The sequence below is a fragment of the Phacochoerus africanus genome, chromosome 5 (genome assembly GCF_016906955.1).
Source record: "Phacochoerus africanus isolate WHEZ1 chromosome 5, ROS_Pafr_v1, whole genome shotgun sequence".
Classification (NCBI taxonomy): domain Eukaryota; kingdom Metazoa; phylum Chordata; class Mammalia; order Artiodactyla; family Suidae; genus Phacochoerus; species Phacochoerus africanus.
Genome location: NC_062548.1, coordinates 49,102,000 through 49,122,267, shown reverse-complemented (window position 1 = coordinate 49,122,267; position 20,268 = coordinate 49,102,000). Strand labels below are relative to the sequence as shown.

The following is a 20,268-nucleotide window of genomic DNA, read 5'->3' as shown; positions in this document are numbered from 1 at the left end:
AACACGGGAGGACACCCTTGTGTCTACTGTTCCAGCTTCCTGACTACAGGAAGTGAGCGTTCTCGAAATGCACCGGAGAGGGGTTTTGTCCTAGCTCTGGGGCCCCAAGGGAGGGGCGAGTTGTAGGGTTCATGCTGGCCTCAGGAACTGGGTCAGAGTTTGGACCCAGAGCCCTTTGTTCTACCACCCTGCCCCACCTTGAGACTGTTGCTGGGGCCTCAGCTCTGTGCCAGGCTCCACTGCAGAATCTCCCCTTCCCTCAAAATGCGGCAGGTGGAAGTGCTGCAGGGCCTAGGGGGTGGGTGAAGCCTTTTCTGGAGAGATGAGCAGCTGGGGTGCCAGGCCATGATTCCCAGAGAAACAGCGTGATAGCTGGTGTGACAGTATGAAGGGGCCAGCATCGGGGGCCTCCCAGCATACCCTTGTGCCCTGCAAGGCTGGCTCTGGGGCAGAAGGCATTCTGGCTTTATATCTAGCTTCTGTCACTTAACAAAATGCTTTTGAAATTAATCCAAGTCATTCCATGTGTGTTCCTTTTGATTATGAAGTACTGTATCTTGGTACATATACATAACAATTTGTTTATCCATTGACCTGTTGATGGATATGTGGATTGAGTCCAGTTTTGCTGGTACGAACAAAGCTTCTCTGAACATTTTCATGCAAGTCTTTGCATGGACATATGTTTTTATTTACTTTTTTGTAAATATCTAGGAGTGGAATAGCTACGTTCTATAGTAAGCATATATTTAGAAACCACTGAACTGTCTTCCAAAGTGGCTGTACCATTTGCAGTCCCAACAGCAATGACTTTTAGGTGCCCTGCATCCTCAACATTTAGTATCGCCTGTCTTACTCATTTTATCCATTCTAGTGGGTGTGTAGTGGTATTTCACTGTGGTCTTGATTTGCATTTCTCAGACCTTTTTCATGTGTTTATTTGCCATTCGTTTGTCTTCTTTGGTGACGTGTCTGTTCAAATTTTTTTGCCTGTTTGTTTAACTAGACTTTGTGTTCTTACTATGAAATTGTAAGATGTCTTTACAAATCCTGTACAGAAGTTCTTTATTATATATATAATATATAATATATATATAATTCCCAAATATTTTTTCTTAATCCATTATCTGCCTTTTCATTTTCTTAACAGTGTCTTTATAGAGCAGACTTTTAGCAGTTCCCTTCCTGGCTCAGCAGAAACAAATCTGACTAGCAGGTTCGATCCCTGGCCTCGCTCAGTGGGTTAAGGATCCGGGGTTGCCATGAGCTGTGGTGTAGTTTGCAGACGAGCCTCAGCTCTGGCGTTTCTGTGGCTGTAGGTGGTGGCCACAGCTCCGATTTTACCCCTAGCCTGGGAACTTCCATATGTTGCAGGTGTGGCCCAGAAAGACAAAAAAAAAAAAAAAAAAAAAAAAGCAGAATTTTAATTTTGATAAAATTCAACTTTTCGTGTCTTGTATCACAAAATCTTTGCCTAACCCAATATTACTAAGATTCTCTCCCACAGTTTCTTCTAGACATTTTGTCTATTTAACTCTTACATTTAAGGGTTTATGACCCACTTTGTGTTGACTTTTGTAGATGGCATGAAGCGTTGAGATTGATTTGTTTGTTTTTGCATGTGGTTCTAGCACCATGTGTTGAGAAGACTCTTTTTTTCCCCACTCAATTGCCTTGGTGTCTTTGCTGAAAATCAGTTGATGTGCATGTGTAGCTCTTTTTCTGGATTCTCTACTTTTTTCCATTCGTCTACATTTTATCTTTATCCAACACCATCCTGCTATGTTTACTGTCATTTTATAGGAAGTCTTGAAATCAATTACTGTGAATCTTCCAGCATGATTTTTTTCTCAAAATTGTTTTAACTATTATAGGTCCTCTATATTTTCATATGTTTCACAATCAGCTTATCAAATTTCTGCCAAGAAATCTGCTGGATTTTGATTGCCATTGTGTTGAATCTGTAGATCAATGTGAGAAATGACATCTGAGCAAGATAGAGTTTCTCTTTTATTTAGGTGCTCCTTTAAAGTTTCGTACTGCAATTTTGCTTTAGTTTCATGTACAGATATTGCACATATTTTGTAAAATGTATCCATAAGTATTTCATAGTTTTAAAATGCAGTGGCATTTTAATCTCAAGTTCCAATTGTTCATTACTAAGATACAAAAATACCACTGACTTTCATAAATCAAAGTCTGGTATCTTGTGACTTTGCTTAATTAACTTATTAGTTCTAATAGTTTTATTATATATTCCTTAAGATTTCCCACATAGAAAATCATATCTTTTGGGATGAAGACAGTCTTACTTATTAATTTCCAAACTCTAGGACTTTAATTTCTTTTTTCTTGCCTTATTGGAACTGCAGTGCACTGTTGAATAGAAATAGAGATAATAGACACCCTTGTCCTCTTCTTTATCTTAGGGGGAAGCACTCATTCTTTTACTATTAAATTTGATGTTAGCTGAGGTTTTTTGGTAGCTCCTCTGTAGGGAGATAGGTGTTTTTAACAGGCTGTATTGCTGCTCAAAGCTATTTGGAATTTCTCTAGAAAAGAAACAGGATGATGAATCTGGGTATCTACCAAAGGTGAGATAGCAGGGTTTCTTGTTGAGTTCAGCTCTGTCTTAGCTACATGATGACTTATTAGGAAATGAGCATTTATTTCTCTTAGAAGCTTTAAGTGTGGGGTGTGGTTCACATTAAACATGACCAGGTGTGACAACACACCTTTACAAACTGTATTTGGGAGGGACAGGTGTTGCTTGGAAACTAACTCCCCATCAGTCCATTGGGAGGCAATGTACCCTGGGGTTAGGAACGTGGGCTCAGAAACCTGGGTACCCAGTTTGAACCCAGCTCTGCAACCTCAGCAAGTTCCTCAACCTTTCTGTGTCACGGTTTTCACCTGCAAAATGAAAATTATAAAAGCTATCAATAATACCTACCTCCAGGACTTCTGAAGACTAAATGAGCAAATGCAGGTAAAGGGCTTAAAACGGTGTCAGTCATCTGGTGCATTTTAAGAAGGATTTGGCTTGCATAGGGCTAATTTACATGCAAGTTTTCAGAAGCAGGTATACTGCTTGAAGTGAAGAACAACCATATCATTTCAAAAATCTTCTCTCCTGAAACCCCAACTTAAGATGCTGTAGTGTTGGAAGGCTAGATATCTGATTTCTGTTGTTTTAGAGTGTTCTTTGTACAACAAAGGCATTTTAAAATCCTATGCATTGCAGAGGCAATTATCAGCAGGGTTGCAATTTCGGGCAGTGAAACTCTGCACTTAACACTGAATCTCTAATTGGAGCCTGAACCAGAGTTTGCTCTCCTGGTCTTCTCGTTTTGACCACTTGTTTGTAGGATGGAGTGTGCCCCACACACACCGCTCAAAGGCCACCCTGCCTAGACATGCGGACCACGATGCAGCCCTTAGTAGGGGTGAGTCATGCCAACCTTTCTATCTGGGAGGCTGGGAGCCAGGGGCCACTTGGCAGCCAGGGTGAGAGTGTACCAAGCCTTCCTGAGTCAGGCTTGCTGCAGCACAGTGATGTTGACATTTAAGGAAGGGCACTCAGGAGCTGACTGGTGGGCCTTCAAGGGCCCTTTCCCCTTAACTTGAACTTGCTTTTTATGTTTGCCTCATCATGTTGGAGGGGTTCAGCCACAGCCAGTTTTACAAAGGGCCCTCTGCAAACTTGCCCCATCTGATGTCCTTCCTCAAGCGGGGTTCCATGTTGTCTGGCCAGTTTTCTATCCCTGGTTTTCTCTGGAAAAACTTGCTCTAGACATCGAGTTTTAAAGAAATCTAAAACCGTGTGCAATTCTATGTGGACACATCCCTGTCACATTTTACCTGTTCTCTCTCCTTGCCCTGCAGTGGTGGGGGACAGGCGATGCATGTTTAGGAGAGCCTGTCCCCCAGGCTCTGGCATGCGTGGATTTTCTGGTGTTTTCCTCTGCAGTGTGATGGGAGCCTTTGGGGACCATGCGTGTGTTTGGTCACCTCTTGTCTCCCCTGCCAAAGATGCTCTGGGGGCTGTTCCGTGGGAACTGCCTACCTCCACGTACCTTTTCGGTTGTAATTGTGACACCGGTGCCGGGAGCAAGACAGCTACCATCCCCTCCACCATCACGAGACGCCCCAATTAGGTGGGGACCTCAAGATGCACGTGACTTGGTCCTCACAACTGTGCCCGCCGCCCCAGGGAATCAGGCTGAATTATACATAGGGAGAGGCTTCCTGCAGTGCCAGCTTTTCCACTGGAACACAAAGCACTCCATTATAAAAGCGTTTTTTTTTTTTTTTTTTTTTTTTTTCCTTTTTAGGGTTGCACTTGCAGCATATGGAAGTTCCAAGGCTAGGGGTCAATTTGGAGCTTCAGCTGCCGGCCTACACCACAGCCACAGCAATGCAGGATCCTTAACCCACTGAGTAGGGCCAGGGATCAAACCTGTGTCCTCATGGATACTAGTCGGGTTTATTAACCACTGAGCCATAACAGGAACTCCCACAAGAAGGATTTTACAAAGGGGTCCTCCAGGCTCCCCAGGAACCATGTAGCTGTGGGAGGCAGGTCACCTGCCAACCAGAGGGCGCAGGCTGTGAGTTGAAAACAAATGAGGAGGCAGATCCACTGAGTCTTCCTTCTTGAGGCTTATTTCTCGGAGCAAAGAGAATTGCTTAGAGTTTGAATATCAAGCTGTTAGGTTTTCAAAACAAAGAAAGGCCAGAAGAAACAAAGACAAGCCAGAAGTGCCAAATTTCACACTCATCTCTGGTCAGATAAGAATCTGCCCTCAGGAGTTCCCGTGGTGGCGCAGTGGTTAACGAATCTAACTAGGAACCATGAGGTTACAGGTTCAATCCCTGGCCTTGCTCAGTGGGTTAAGGACCCGGCGTTGTTGTGAGCTGTGGTAAAGGTTGCATACGTGGCTCGGATCCTGCGTTGCTGTGGCTCTGGCATAGACTGGTGGCTATAGCTCCAATTAGACCCCTAGCCTGGGAACCTCCATATGCCATGGGAGTGGCCCTAGAAAAGGCAAAAAGACAAAAAAAAAAAAAAGAAAAAAAAAGAATCTGCCCTCAGCTCCAGGGAAGGGACTGTAACTGGCAACCTCATGTTTTGGCATCTTTCTCTTTTCCATGTATTTTCTTCACTTCCCTCTGATTGCAAAGTAAAATAAAGCAAAACCCTTCTTTCACTCGAGTGATTGAAAGACCGTTGTACATGGAGTAGAGCTGAGAAAAGCTGTTTGTTAGATGAATTAAATGACATAAATGTCCTGGGAGTCCAGTTTCCACCCTCATGTTAATTCTTCACACACATCATGCATGGCCACTATCATGCCAATTCTAGAGATGTAACAGGCCTTCAGGAAACAATTTGATGAGAACTTGTAACTCTCTTAGCAATTTTCTTTCTTTCCTTTTTGTTTGTTTGTTTGTTTGTTTGTTTTTGCTTTATGGGGCTGCACTCATAGCATATGGAAGTCCCCAGACTAGGGATCGAATTGGAGCTACAGCTGCCAGCCTATGCCACAGCGACAGCAATGGCAGGATCCCAGCCCCGTCTGTGACCTACCCTATGGCTCATGGCAACACTGAATCCCTGACCCACTGAGCAAGGCCAGGGATCGAACCCGCATCCTCATGGATGCTAGTCTGATCGTTTCTGCTGCGTCATGAAGGGAATCCCCTCTCTTAGCAACCTTCAAATATCCAACGCAGATGTATTATTAACTATAGTGCCCATGTGCTTTCATCACAAGAAAAAGTTTTGTAACTAAGTATGGTGATGGATATTAACTAGACTTATCCTGTTGATCATTTCACAATATATACAAATGTGGAATCATTATATTGTACCCCTGAAACTAATATAATGCTTTTCAACTTGTCTAAATTTAGAAAAAAATGTAAATGCTCAGAAGTGAAATATTTGTCTACAAAAGTAGTTTCGGTTTTTTTAACTTTTTTTTTCTTTTTTTCTTTTCTTTTTTTTGGGGGGGGGCACACCCACAGTATATGGAGGCTCCCAGGCTAGAGGTCGAATCAGAGCTATAGCTGCTGGCCTACACCACAGCCACAGCAATGTGGGATCTGAGCCGTGTCTGCAACCCACACCACAGCTCACAGCAATGCCGGATCCTTAACCCACTGAGTGAGGCCAGGGATCAAACCCACAACCTCATGGTTACTAGTCAGGTTCGTTAACCACTGAGCCATGCCAGGAACTCTGAGTGGTTTCAGTTTTTATCTCTCAGGCCTCAAAGTCCATGGTCTTTCTATTACAAGATTCACCTAAGAATCAATGTATACACTTCTATAAGGAAAAGCAAAAGGAATGTTGTTACAGATTGAATGTCTGTATACCCCCCTCCCCTAAATTCCTGTGTGGAAGCCCTCATTCCCAAGGTGATGCTATTTGAAGCTGGGGCTTCTGAGAGGTCTTTTGGGTTAGATTAGGTCATGAGGGTGGGAACCTAATGATGGGATTTGTTGCCTTATAAGAAGAGAAAGATGGAGATCCCTCTGTCTCTGCCATGTGAAAACACAGAAAGAAGGCAGCCGTCTATAAGCCAGCAAGTCTTATCAGAACCGAACTCTGATATTGGACTTCCAGCCTTCAGAACTGTGAGGAAATGAATTTCAAGCAAAAGCTTTTAACAACAACAAAAAAAAATTTTTTTTTTTTTTTTTGGTTGTGCCCTTGGCATGCAGAAGTTCCAGGAGGGATCTAACCCGCTCCAGAGCAGTGATCTGAGCCATAGCAGTGACAACACAGGATCCTTTAACCACTAGGCTATCAGGGAATTTCAACTTTTAAGTTAATTGTAACAAAAACAGAAAGAAATAAGAGAAAAGAAAAGAGAAGAGAAGAGAAGAAAAGAAGGAGTTCCTGTCATGGCTCAGCAGAAACAAATCTGACTAGTAACCATGAGGACTCAGGTTCAATCCCTGGCCTCACTCAGTGGATTAAGGATCCAGCATTGCCATGAGCTGTGGTGTAGATTGCAGATGGGCTTGGATCCATCATTACTGTGGCTGTGGCTAGACTGGCAGCTGCAGCTCCGATGAAGCCCCTGGCCTGGGAACCTCCATATGCTACAGGTGCAGCCCTAAAAAGCAAAAAATTTTAAAAAAATGAAAATTAAAAAAAAGAAGGAATTTGAAAATATGTGGCAACATCTGACCATAATGGGGGGAGGGAAGGAGTTAGGGAAGACGGGTTGGTTTTGTTGCAGATTAGATGTACGTGGTTAATTCTGGTATTTAGAATTCTCCAGGCAGTGAGTGGCCCAATTAAAACAGTCTCACTTTCTCTGTGCACACCCTCTTATTCAAATTGTCTCACCGTCTGTTACCTCTCAAGAACTGGCAGCTGGTGGTGGCCATGTTTGATAGGTGTGAGGAGTTAACAGAAACAAATAAACTGGACTTAGTGCATGTTTATGGCTTTTCTTCATCTAACTAATAGCTTTGGGGGGGGGGGGTGACAGAAGTCAGCCTATAATAGGCCTTGCATGTAACATAGCCCTGCTTAATGATAGTGCTGAAAATGTGTGTTATCCGTCATTTGCCTTGCTGAGAAATTTGATTCTCTCAGTATATCCTCAGTGGTTATGTTTCTTCTTTCAATCTGACAGGCGATGACCAAGAAGGAGGACTTTTTCAGTGCCTGGAACTCATGTCTTCACCATGTCACCTGCCTGTCGCTGGCACACATTCACAGAGGTCAGTTGGCTCCTGTCAAAAAAATTCATGATGGAGGAGTTCCCATCATGGCGCAGTGGGAATGAATCTGACTAGTATCCATGAGGATCCAGATTTGATCCCTGGCCTCGCTCAGTGGGTCAGGGATCCGGTGTTGCCATGAGCTGTGGTACAGGTTGCAGATGTGGCTCAGATCCCATGTTGCTGTGGCTGTGGTGTAGGCCAGAGGCTGTAGCTCCGATTTGACCCCTAGCCTGGAAACTTCCATATGCTGAGGGTGTGGCCCTAAAGAGACCAAAATAATTCATAATGGAGTTCCTGTTGTGGCTCAGTGGGTTAAGAAGACTAGTATCCATGAGGACCCAGGTGCGATCCCTGGCCTTGCTCAGTGGATTAGAACGCTGGTGTGGCTCCAAGCTGCAGCATAGATCACAGATGTGGCTCCAATCTGGCATTGCTGTGGCTGTGGCCTAGATGGCAACTGCAGCTCCAATTTGACTCCTAGCCTGGGAACTTCCATATGCCAAAGGTGCAGCCCAAAAAAGAAAAAAAGAAAAAAAAAATTCATGATGTAGTGACTCGCAGGTTATCTGGGAATTTGACTCTGCAGAGAAAGGACAGACCCCACTCTGGTTTGAGCCCTTGTACTGAATTTCGTGTTCCCAGATGATTCCCAACTTACCGAGAACACTAGCCAATGACACCCACAAAACCCAGCACTAAACTCACCAGGAGTCAGCTGGCTAAATGTTGGCCCCTCCACAGTGGCCCTCAGCCCAGCAGTGACTGCCATTCCCAAATAAACAAGTGGGGGGAGTGTGTAAAGTGAGGATGTTTTAAAAGGGTTACTTCCTGAAGAAGTTCAAGTACCCAAACGACTTGAACTTAACCCCCAAATTAGCAAGGGCTAATTCAGCTTCTTTAAAAAAATTATTTGTTGTTAAAGTATAGTTGATGTACAATGCTCTGTCAATTTCTGCTGTACAACAAAGTGACACAGTCATATATATATATATACACTCTCTTTTTTTCATATCATCCTCCATCATGTTCTAACCCAAGAGAGGACATAGTTCCCTGCACTTAAAACTCCATGGTTCTCAACCAGAGGTGATCCTGCCCTCCAGGGGACATTTGGTGACAGTTGGAGACATTTTTGGTTGTTGCAGCTGAGCAGAGGGTACTAGTGGGTAGAAACAAGGGACACAGGACATCATAGTCCCTGACAGAAAGAGTGATCTGGTCCTAAGTGTCACCTGTGCTGAGGGTGAGGAGGCGTGAATGTTTATGTTCCCCTCAAAACACCAAAATCTCATCAAATGAAACCTTGCAAACAGAGTGAGATCCTATGATGATATGGCAGATTATTCTTGAAATTATTGTTTAACCTCAAGAATCACAGGTTTATTCATTACCGTGCCCTTCTCCGTGGGGGAAAGTATGAAAAGAGGAAGGCACCCACTGTGTTGCTTGCTGTGTGGGGTTTTCCAGCACCCTGGGTTCATACTGGCTTCCAGAAGGCAGGGCTGGCTTTGGTGGCCACCTGGTTTTGGGTCCTGGTCCTAGTACATCCTGGGCACTGTCTTTGATGGGTTCTGTTAAGCATCAAGCCAGCAACCCAGGGGTCCCTGCATCCCACCACCCTCCCTCCCCAACCAGGCAGTTCAGGGACCCTCACTAAGAGCCAACAAGAGCTGGCCCAGTGCTGGGGCCCCTGGTGGGCCTCCTGGCACAGGTCTCGAGTAAGGACCAGAATGAGAATACTCAGGTGAGTCTGCACATGCTCAGGTGAACATTCCAAGAGCACAGACTCTTCATAGGGTTGGAGAGGCCACCAGGAGCCCCAAAAAGCAGGGTCAGCCTTTAAACACGGTGACCACACCCTGGGATACCCACAGCCTCACCAATGTCCCAGACTCTAATTTCTCCCTTCTGCTCCCTGGGGCAAGGGAAGGAGGAGGAAGGAGAAGGACCAAGAAGGTAAAGAAAAGGGCAAAATGTTCCCTCCCTCATGGGGCATTAAGGTACAGGATTATTAGTTTCAGAAGTTTTAATCTATCTGTACACCCACCAGATATAAGGGTCCTTAATCAATCTCAAAAGTAAAAGACAGAGGGAGTTCCTGCTATGGTGCAGTGGGTTAAGGACCTGGTGTTGTGTCTGTGGCAGGTTTGAGCCTGGCACAATGGATTAAGGATCCAGCATTGCCAGAACTGTGGTGCAGGTCATGGCTGCAACTCAGACTCAATATCTGGCCAAGGTACTTCCATATGCCATGGGTGTGGCCAAAAAAAAAAAGGGAAAAACAAAAGTGGTAGATATAGAAACCAGAATACCTATTCATTCATCACAAATCCAAACCCAGGAGTTCCCATTGTGATGCAGAGGAAACGAATCTGACTAGTATCCAAGAGGATGCAGGTTTGATCCCTGGCCTCGCTTGGTAGATCAGAGATCTGGTATTGCCATGAGCTGTGGTGTAGGTTGAAGATGTGGCTTGGATCCCGTGTGGCTGTGGCTGTGGCGGGCAGCTGTAGCTCCAATTCAGTCCCTACTGGGGACTTCCATATGCCATGAGTGAGGCCCTAAAAAGTACAAAAAAAAAAAAAAGTCCCAACCCAACTGCTGAATCACCGTGTATGGTCCATCCTCACCATGGGGGCATCACCATGTGAAATTCAGTCATAATCAGCAGGTGTAGAGGTGGGGCTGTCTCTTGTGGGGGTGGGGGTGGGGACCAAGTTCCACACTGATCCGCCTGCCACAGACGCCTGGAGCCCATGGGGCTTCCTGGGTCATCTTGGTGCCCTAGGCCCCTACCTCACCCCAAGGAATTCAGGTAAACTTGTCTTCTGTCAGTGGGCTATTTTTCCAGATTTGTTTATCAGGCTCAAATGTATCTGGGGTATGAAATAGCCCTCAAGACACCCTTAGGGAGGCGAGTATATCCCAGACCTTCTCCTCCACTTTTTGGACCCTTACAGCTCTGCTCTCAGGAATGCTGTGGCCCCAGGTCTCACCTTCATTCACAAAATGCAGATAATGTGATTTTTATCTCACGGGGCCGTTGAGAAGATACTTGAAACCCCTTACCTTAGCGTCTGACCCATAGTTAGTGTTCGACACAGCTTTTTTTATTAGTGTCAATTACTAATCTATAAAAACCTTAGTTCCCATAACCAAAGTGGAAGATTGAGATCTTTTACCTTAAGAAGAAGAAACAGAGGAAGATCTAACAGCTTAGGTTTCAACATATGAAATCTTAACACTGGGAAGAAACACCAAGGATTTGATGTCGCCACAGCACCAAAAGAAATTCACATGGATTCTGAATCTTTTATTGGCTAATAACCATGGTGAGAGCAAAAGTGATGATTTTCAAGAAATGGGCCTCTGGTTTTATGATGGATGGAAAGGATTTGGCCATATTAAGTAACAGAAGAAAAAAAATCATAGGAATAATGAGAAAAATAATAGGACGCAATGACAGCATCTAGAAATCCAAGGAGTGATTTGAAATAGAGAAATTCACCCGTAATGAGGTCTTTACAGATATAGGATGGGTTCTAACAGCAGGAATGCACCAGCCACACTAACCAGGAAAAATTTAGTCAGAATGCCATTATGTTCAAGTAGCACGCTACCCCCCTCCCAACCCCTCCCACCCCCAAGAGAGGTCTCCAAGGCCTGGGAGAGAAGGTGGAAGGAGCCCATCTGTCTTCGGTGACTGAGCCCAGATGTTGCCTTTGGAGACTTTGGAAGGAATCACTCAGAGAGGGAGGGGCAGGATCAGTCTGCAGAAGCACAGACCCTAGCATCACCCCAGATGCAAATGAACTCTGAATCCAGCTGTTCTGATGGGGAACAAATGGGGAAAAAAGGAAAAAGCCTTCTGGCATCAGTATCCCTTTGTCACCTGAAGACGCGGGAAAACCATGTGTGAAATCAAAATGTGAAGCAGTCTCTAGTGGCTTCTAAATGGGGTGTAACCATTACGATGATAAATGATTACTTTTCCAGGCTATGCATTTTTATCTCGCCCTAGAAATAGCAGTTCTGAAGCACGGTACTGTCTGAACCCCAAGGGTGTACCAATTCCTAAACCGAAAAAGAGAAACTAAGCACTTTTATTCAATAAATTCCAGCCAGCATTCTCCAACTCTGTGCAGAATTGCCTCTTGGTTTTTTCCTTCTCAAAGCTTGTGAGTAGCTCTCATTATTCTTCAGGGGATCCCTTTTCTGGTTCTTAACAAAGTGACAAATAGTTTAGAATGTTTGCATTAAGCACAGGTTGTAACTATAATTAGAATATATAAATAGCGTGGGTTTCTGCCTATCGGAGGATTAATTTCAGCTCCTCTTGAGGATGTATTTACTTCCAAACAAGACTTCCTTTGTTAATAAAAATGTGATCACGTGCATTAACATGCATTAGTAAAGTATTATTTCTATATTTTATCTGTGGGTCCTTTTCCCAATACTCTTCATGGGGTCTGCATTTTCCTCTCTATTGTAAATGGTGCTATTTTTTCTTTTTCTTTTTCTTTTTTTCTTTTTTTTTTTTTAGGCTGCACTCACAGCATATGGAAGTTCCCAGGCCAGGGATTGAATCTGAGCCTCAGCTGTGGCAATGCTGGATCCTTTAACCCACTTCGTCAGCCAGGGATCGAACCCGCACCCCCTCAGCAACCTGAGCCGCTGCCGTTGGATTCTTAATCCACTGCACCACATCGGGAACTCCTGGGGCTATTCTTTCTACAAATTACATTTCCCTTTAGTTCCCTTTGGCATTTATCTTCCAGAAAACTGTGGGAATACACTTACCCCCTCTTTGAATGCCCATTGCTTTATGGGAGCTCAGAAAAACGAAACGCTACAACTTCATCCCAAAGTCCTGTGTGAGTTTAGGAGCTTGTCGCCCCTTACACTCAACTAGAGAAGTCCCCGCAGTTCCCGAATCCTCCCAGCTTGAAGGGCAAACATGACCTCTAAGGTGGAATCAGAGGTCAAAAGCCAGCACATCTTATTCTCTGGATGACAGTTTCTGCAATATTCTGCTATTAGCACTGTAGACAGTGGTCTGGCAGGTGGGGGAGGAGGGAGGTAAGAGCCACAGGTACTGTGTTGGCTGTAACAGCCTAGGCGCCTTCCTCTCCCATCAGTACCCTCTGATGGGCCCGTGACCCTCAGAGCCATCCCGAGAGCCCTGGGTGAGTGGGCGAGCCTTCCTCTCTCTTTGGTTCTCAGAAATATGTGGCTGGTAGCAGCAGGAGACAGGGTCTGGTGGGCAGAGGCACAGTTTGCCACCAGATTCCAGCATCTTGGAGGCCCCAACATTGGCAAATAGAGGGACTATCTCTGGCCTTATTTTCTCTGTCCTGTCACATGGGGGGACATGTCTCAGACCCATGGTTCCTGAGGGCAAAGGGTTTAAGTGGAAGTTGATGGCCCCATGTCAGAGGGCACAGTGGCCTGGAGAGTGTTGCTCTGATGTTCTGCACCCTCTGTGGACTCTCTGGGTCCCTAATGCCCAGAGTCCAGGACAAGGGAGAGGTGACAACATTCGGAGAGAAGAGGACATGAGAACTGGCACAATACTGGGAATGAGGGACAGGGAAAAGAGTGGAGGCGCCTGGAGATGGAGACTGTCTGGGTGGCAGTGGGGGGTATTTTGTGTGCACATAAATGATGGGTTTTAAAAAGAATAATTTGGCTGAACCTGAACATTCCAGCATGGAAACCCTGGGCAGAGCATGCAGTTTTGCCCCCATCGGATTTTAATTGTATGCATCATCGGCAGACAGACACAGGGAAGTGCAGACGCCCGAGGTCAGGCCACAATCCTCTTCTTCCCCCTTCCAGGAAAGCAGGTGGCTCCTGGGCTCCAGCAAGTCTGGGGATAACATCACACAGGCTGCTACCATCTCTGGACTCAGGGTTTCTCCCCACCAAGCCCCAGGCCACATAGGCGAACTTGAAGTTTTGGTCAGCTGGACCAGAAGACCCCAAGGACTGCCTTCTCAAGAAGTGCAGTCACACGGCCCTCACCAGGGCCCCTGGGGACCCTTTTCACCCCAGAACCTGGGAGTGTGTCATCTGGGAGGTCCCCAGAGAACTCTGCTAACTCTCTCTTTGATGGAGGCGACAATTTATGAGGTAGTTTTATGACCGATGACCTTGAAGATTCTGTTATACAAGGAAGGGGGACAAGAGAAAAAGCCAAGTCAGACTTCTGGAGGCTATTTGTTTTGTGGAGGCCTGTTAAGGACAGAATTTAACAGCTGTACTTGACCCAGACCCTAATAAAATGTCACTTACCTTCCCGGCCCCGGGATATTGGCCAACTGGACTGAGGGCAGTCGTCTCTGATCAGCGCTTCCTCTGAGCCTGGGGCCTTGCTGAGCGCCTGGTTCCTGTCACTTCTCCAGTCTCCAGACAGCTTCCAGCAGCCCTTGAAGACACTCAGCTTGGCTGGGGGCAGTGGGGGGAACAGTGGCTGCAGATCACAGAGATCCGGTTGTGGAGCCAGGACTGGACGTTGGGGCTGGCTGAGCCCAAGGCTTTTTAGTATCAGATTTTGAAAGAAGCCCTCCCCCACCTCAACTCCCCAAGGCCTTTCCTTCCTACAGATGAACAGTGGAGAATGGACATTCACACATTCTTGAACTTACGGCGGAGGGGGTGGGGGAGTTGTTCTTTGTATTTTATTTAACATATACTTTCCTAGATTAAAGTTGGCCTGTGCTGCTTTTCACTCTTCTCACCGGATTTCCACCCCCTTTTTTCTTCCTCTCCTTCTCCTCCTCCTCCCTCTTCTTCTTTTTTTCCCCCATCTATTTCTCCTTCCCCTCCTTCTTCTCCTCCTTCTTCTTCTTCTTCCCCTTCCCCTTATTCTTCTCCTTCTTCTTCCTCTTCTTCCTCTCCTCCTCCTTCTTCTTTTAATCTCATAGGCTTTTGGTGAGGATGAAATGAAAAAAAACTTGTAGAAGCCCAAGGGCCTTATAATCAGGAGGAGAGCCGGCCTCTAGTGTCAGGCCCTGTGAGACATGCGGCGGCCACCAAGGCAATGAGGGAGGGACCACCACCGACCCAGTTTCCATCTAAGGAAGCTGAGGCACAGAGAGGCTACATAAGTTGCTGAGGGCCAGCAGAAGGAGGCTTCAAATCCTGGCAAACGGCTGCCATCTTCCCACTTTGTGCCCGTAAGTGCTTGTGGGACCTGAGTTGTTGAGGTTTGCTAAAGAGGCAGGAAAAAGAAGCCCTCCCCACCTTTAAAAAGTGGACTTTTTGCTCCTTTGCACACTGTGTGATTGAAAAATGTTCCTTATATGATGAACTGTGAAGGTCTGAACTGTAGTCCACGCTGACTCTCTAGCTCCTGGTACCTAAGCAGTTTCAAAATAAGGCTGATCAGTCCCCAAGCTGGCAGGTGAAAGTAACAGAGAAAGTAAGAAAGAAACTATTTGCCCTATGTAACTCTATATTGTGAGATTTCTGCTAGGAATATGATTAAGACCTTCTAAACTGTGAATAAAAATAGAAGCACAGGAAATCTTGTCCTATCACAGCACTTCTAGGTCTGATTTTATATACTAAAAAAGATCCCATATCCCATCTTCTAAAGTTAAAACATATTTGCAATAATCATAAACTTACATTTGGGTTTTAAAGGACAACATGTTCTAATCTCACAAAACACTTAGCAAATAACCTTTGAGTTCACATGAGCCACCCACACAAAACCCAAAATGAGCTACAGATAAAACATAGAACAAGCAACCGTGTTGACAACCAGATATTCTTTCAGTTCTCTGAGTTTTTTGTCTATAAATAATCCGTATGTTTCAGATGTGACCATCTCCTTTCGAGGTGTCTTATGGTGTGTTCTCACTTAAGTGTGTTTGAAAAACAAGAATTAAATGTGTAAATCATGGCAGGGATGGAGATTCTGGAGGGGAGAGCTTCAAAGTCCATGCTCTTTAGATACCAAAAGTGTCAAGATGAAGCATTAAGATGATGTATTCTTTCTTCAGTGCATCTGTTTATCTTTTATGAAATCTGGAGCTTGATAAATCACCAGAGATAAAAACATCATTTTTAACCTATCGTAGATCCCAAATGTCAGGAGGAAAAATAGTGCTATGTCTCCTCTTTGTGAATTTACCTCTCTCTTTGCTTATGAGTTATGGGAATTTGTTTGCAGAGAAAACATAATGCTCTCTTAGCTTGAAAATGGTGGCTTTTACTCAGAAACATGAGACCTGAAAAGAAGCATTCAATTCTCTGAGATATAAGCGTTTCACAAGGTTTGATATACGCTTAAAGTGGCATCAAATGTGTGATGGAGAAATGATCACAAGATAACAGCAAGGTTTTTAGCAGGGTTTCATCAGTATTTCGCCTTCCCTTACTGACTCAGGACCCCTGATCGGAGAAATCAAAGTGGGTGTTGGATCCTTGATGGGGAAAGTTTATGTAACATCAGTATAGAGATGATGAAACTAACTATTGTGAATTTTTTTCCCCAAAACTTCTCAGAAATTCTCTCTTCATTGGCAGTCTGGAAAATAAAACAAATCCCTCCAGATTAACATAATTATAGGTGAAAACAATTCTGGGTCCAAGAGTGCAGCCAAAAGTTACTTGTTGTTCAGATGGGACAACAAGTAACAAGCATCTAACATCTTCTTACTGAGATCTGGAGGATAAAAGTGCAGAAACCGAAAAAGTTAAGTTAGCCAAGAAAACATAACATGGCAGGAAAAAAATGACCTTTTAAAATGTTCAAGATAAGACTCGAAGAAGGTTAAAAGTAAAGAAAATAAAAGACAATTCTCCCTTGGAGGGGGGAGTTTATATTCTCATAGAACAGAAGAAATTGTGAATATGTTGATGGTAAATTTCAGGTGATAGCCTCTTTAAAAAATAAAGGAAATGAAATACAATAAAACATTCAAGATAGCGGTTTCTTAATATGTAACACAGTTCCATGCTTTATACCTATGTTACAGCACTTAGTTCCTGAGAAGTTTAAGACAAATTAAATTGTCTGCAAACCCATTCCAGGCCTTAGACATGTGGCTGAGTTGTTCTGATCATTGCTACAGAAAGTCTTTTCAACAACAGGATAAGGAGACACTCAGAGTCCGTCCTGAGCGCCAGAGTTGCCTCAAGTCCCAGAGGCCCAGGACCAGCTGCAGCTGTGACCAGTTGACCTCGGTGTGCTCTGGTCCTCCCTCTTGCAAGGAACATGCAAACCATGCTGGTCCTAAGGCATGGGATTAAGGCATCACCTTGGACTCCCGGACCAAAATGGCAGGATGTCCTGAGGAAGTGGAGGCTTGCTCTGTCTCTCAAACTCCAGTTGCCCCGTGAAGAACAGATCTGGGCCAGCCCCAGCTGAATCCAGCATCTTCTCAGCTGTCCTTCAGGAGCAATACTGATGGAGAACATGCTTCGTTCACTCCTTTATCCATCCACCTTCATCTGAAAAGCAATGCTGAAGGCCTGCCCTGTGCCAGGAAGTGTTTAATGCTGGGGAGGGGGGATCCAGTCAGAAAGGCCCCTTCTCTCAAGGAGCTGGGAGGAGGGTTATCCTAGACCAGGTGCACTGGGAGAACAAATGAGAGACTTAGACCCGGTGTGGGGGCTTCTCGTGATCCCCCCAACAAAGTCCCATACCAGATGATCGCCATTTGAGACCTTGATTTTTAAAGGACAGAGTAAGATTTATCTATATTACCAAGGTGGAAAGAGCATCCAAGCAGAAGGCACGAAGTGAGGGGTCATCTGGGAAAGCGTTTGTGGTTTGGGCTGCCCTGGGTACAGGGCAGACGCAGGGGGTGGGAGTCAGGGTCCCGCAGGGCCTGTGCGCTGAGTGTGGGGGCTTTCATTGACCACCTCCACAGTCACTGGGGTCTGGGGAAGAGTCAGAGCAGGGGAGTTATAACCTGCTTGGGGCTTTATTTTGGAAGACGCCTCCAGCTATGACGTGGACATGGACTGTGACCTGGGAGTCTGGGCAGGGCCGACCAGGGAAGAACTGGGAGGATACGAACTCAACTCGGAAGCAATGGTGGTTGGGCCGGAGCAGAAGGTGGGGTTCTGGCCGAGTAATAGGCAGGAATCTATGGGACCTTGAGAACCCATAGGGAAGGGTGAGGTAGGAGGGCGCACGTGTGGAAGCCAACGATGGAGGAGGGGCTGGCTCTGGCACCAGGGTGACTGTGCTCAGGATCAGACTCAGCTTGGACATTGGGTCCGCAGGGGTGGGGAACCAGGGGCATGTAAGCGAGATGCCGTGACGAGGGAAGGGCAGAGAGGCCTGAGGGCCACAGATACTCCATCCTGGGCATGAGGAGGATGATATTGAGAGGTGATCCCTGAAGGTGGAAAATCAGAGTGGATGCCGCACCGCCCTGGCCATCACTCACAGCCATCCTATCCGTGACCCTCTTGGAGTCCACAGCTCTTGGTTTTCCCAAATTGGCCAACTCCTGTTCTCTTGATGGGTCAGTGGGGGGAGGGGTGACCTCCCGCCGAGTGTCACTGTTATCTCTCCAGCCGCCAGAGTGAGGGGTTTGCAGGTGGCTGGGGTGCCCCCCCAGAGAAGGCTCTCTGCCAGGGAGAAGGTACTGCTGCCACACACAGCTGACTCCTGCTCTGCTTCCTTGTCTAGACCAGACACCAGGAAGCTTTCCTTGGCCCCATGGAATAAGTAAGAGGGGCCCCCACCCAACTGAGAGTGGCAGCTCCCCACAGGTGGGAAGACTGTGGGTTCCAGAGGCAGGGGTCCAGCCAGGCTCTGCCCTCGCCACTTCCTGAGTGAAGGGCCACGCTTGCCACAGGCTGAAAGACCTCTACCCCAAGAATCAGTGATGTGCCAGCCCCACACGCACCCCTGTGACTTTGTACCTGACCTGAGCCAAAGCCCACAGATGGATCTTTGCGACCTGCATGGTAGGAAAGAACCCTGGGGAGGAAGATGGGATGGGCGTGCAAGGCCGCAGGTGTGGAGAAAGGGCTGCAGTCTCTCTCACAAGGCCCAGACACTGCAGGAGGCCTTGGCCCCTCACATGGCTGCCCCCTCCACAAGGGAACGGCCCTCATCTAGAACTTGGCTGCCTTGTATCACCATCTCCTTCCCGTGGCTCAGACCAGGATCGAGGATTCCAAGATGTCAGTGAGACCCCATTACTGCTCCCTTCTCAGGGCCTGGCCAAATTGGCCTTCTGCCGCCTCCAGCAGAGGCTCTGCTAGGCCTGCATTCCCTCTCTGTGGGCAGGGTTCTTAGAGATTTCCAAGGCATAGGGAGAAAATAGTGCAGTTTATTTGCTTACAAAGTTTGCATTACCTCCCATTTGCAAGACTTCGGGTGAGGAGTAGCAAAGGGAATAAGACGTGAACCCTGTAAGACATGAACCCTGTACCCAGTGGACGTTGCCCAGCCTGGAGGAGGTGCTGAAAGTTTGTAGAAGTCACAGGACTCCAAAGAGGCTGCCCAGAGGATCCCCTCGGTGCAGGGTCTTGAAGCATGAGTAGGATCCCAAAGTCAGAAGTGTGGTGGTGCATTCTGGGAGGAGCCTCAGGTGTGGAGAGTGCTGAAGGTGAGAAAGAGCAGGCCTCGTTCGGGGGATGCCAAGATCCCTGTTCCACCGGAAGGGAGCAGCATGGAAGAGTGTGGGCAGAAGGATACTGGGAGTGGGTTGGCCAGGGCTGGGTGGGCTGTGTGCTGGGCTGCAGAGCTTAGGCTTTGCTGCATAGAATGTAGGATACTAATGGAGGGACTGAGTTGGAGAGGGACCCTCTTACTCAGAATCCCTTGAAGGGAATTTCCTGGCCCCAGGGGCCAGGCTGCATTGGAGACAGAAACCCAGGGTGGGGGTGGATGGAGGGCAGAGACCAAAGCCCCCGAGTGTGGCCATCAAGCGAGAGGACAGATCTACAGTGAGAGGGCAGTGGGTGGGGAAGGCAGGGTCTTCTCTGGGCCCATCCCCATCCTGTGGAAGAGCTGGGGTCCCAGGACTCAGGCAGAAAATGCATTGAGACTTAGTTACAGAGAACGGGAGCTTGTCTGCCCAGAGAAGGGGCACCTCGGAGTCCCAGCCGTGTCCCCAGCTGTGGTCTCAGAGCAGGCGAGTGTGGCCAATGCCCTGCCTGTTCTTTGGAATGGATCCTGGGAGCCAACAAACAAGGAGTGGTCAAGGGCTGCAGGGCCAATGACCAGGACAGAGCAGGAAGGTGGGGAGGATGGGAGGTTGAGAAAGGAATCCAGGGGGCGAGCAGGGCCCTCACCCAGCACAGAGCTCCCCAAGGCTTAGCTCCATGCCCTTCTAGCACATTTCTAAAGGCAGGAGCCTGGGCAAGAGGCTACAATTCCTGGTTGCCAAGAAGTTAAACGCCCCCGTTCCCCCTCCATGTTGATTCTGAACACAGAGCTGAGTTCTTTCTGCAAAGACGCAGTCCTTGTGTTGTGAAGAGGAGGTGGGTGGGGGACTTCAGAAACCTAGAGTGACAGAGAATTTTGCAAGATGAGCTGAACTTGCA

At 46.6% G+C, this 20,268-nt stretch overlaps 1 protein-coding gene across 1 annotated transcript in view; it reads left to right on the top strand.

Annotated features, from left to right (window-relative positions):
• ACOXL (acyl-CoA oxidase like) overlaps positions 1-20,268 on the top strand; it is a 362,457-nt gene that overhangs the window by 282,118 nt on the left and 60,071 nt on the right. The window contains 1 exon segment of the mRNA XM_047781208.1: positions 7,656-7,743. Within this exon segment, the coding sequence (XP_047637164.1) occupies positions 7,656-7,743 (88 nt within the window).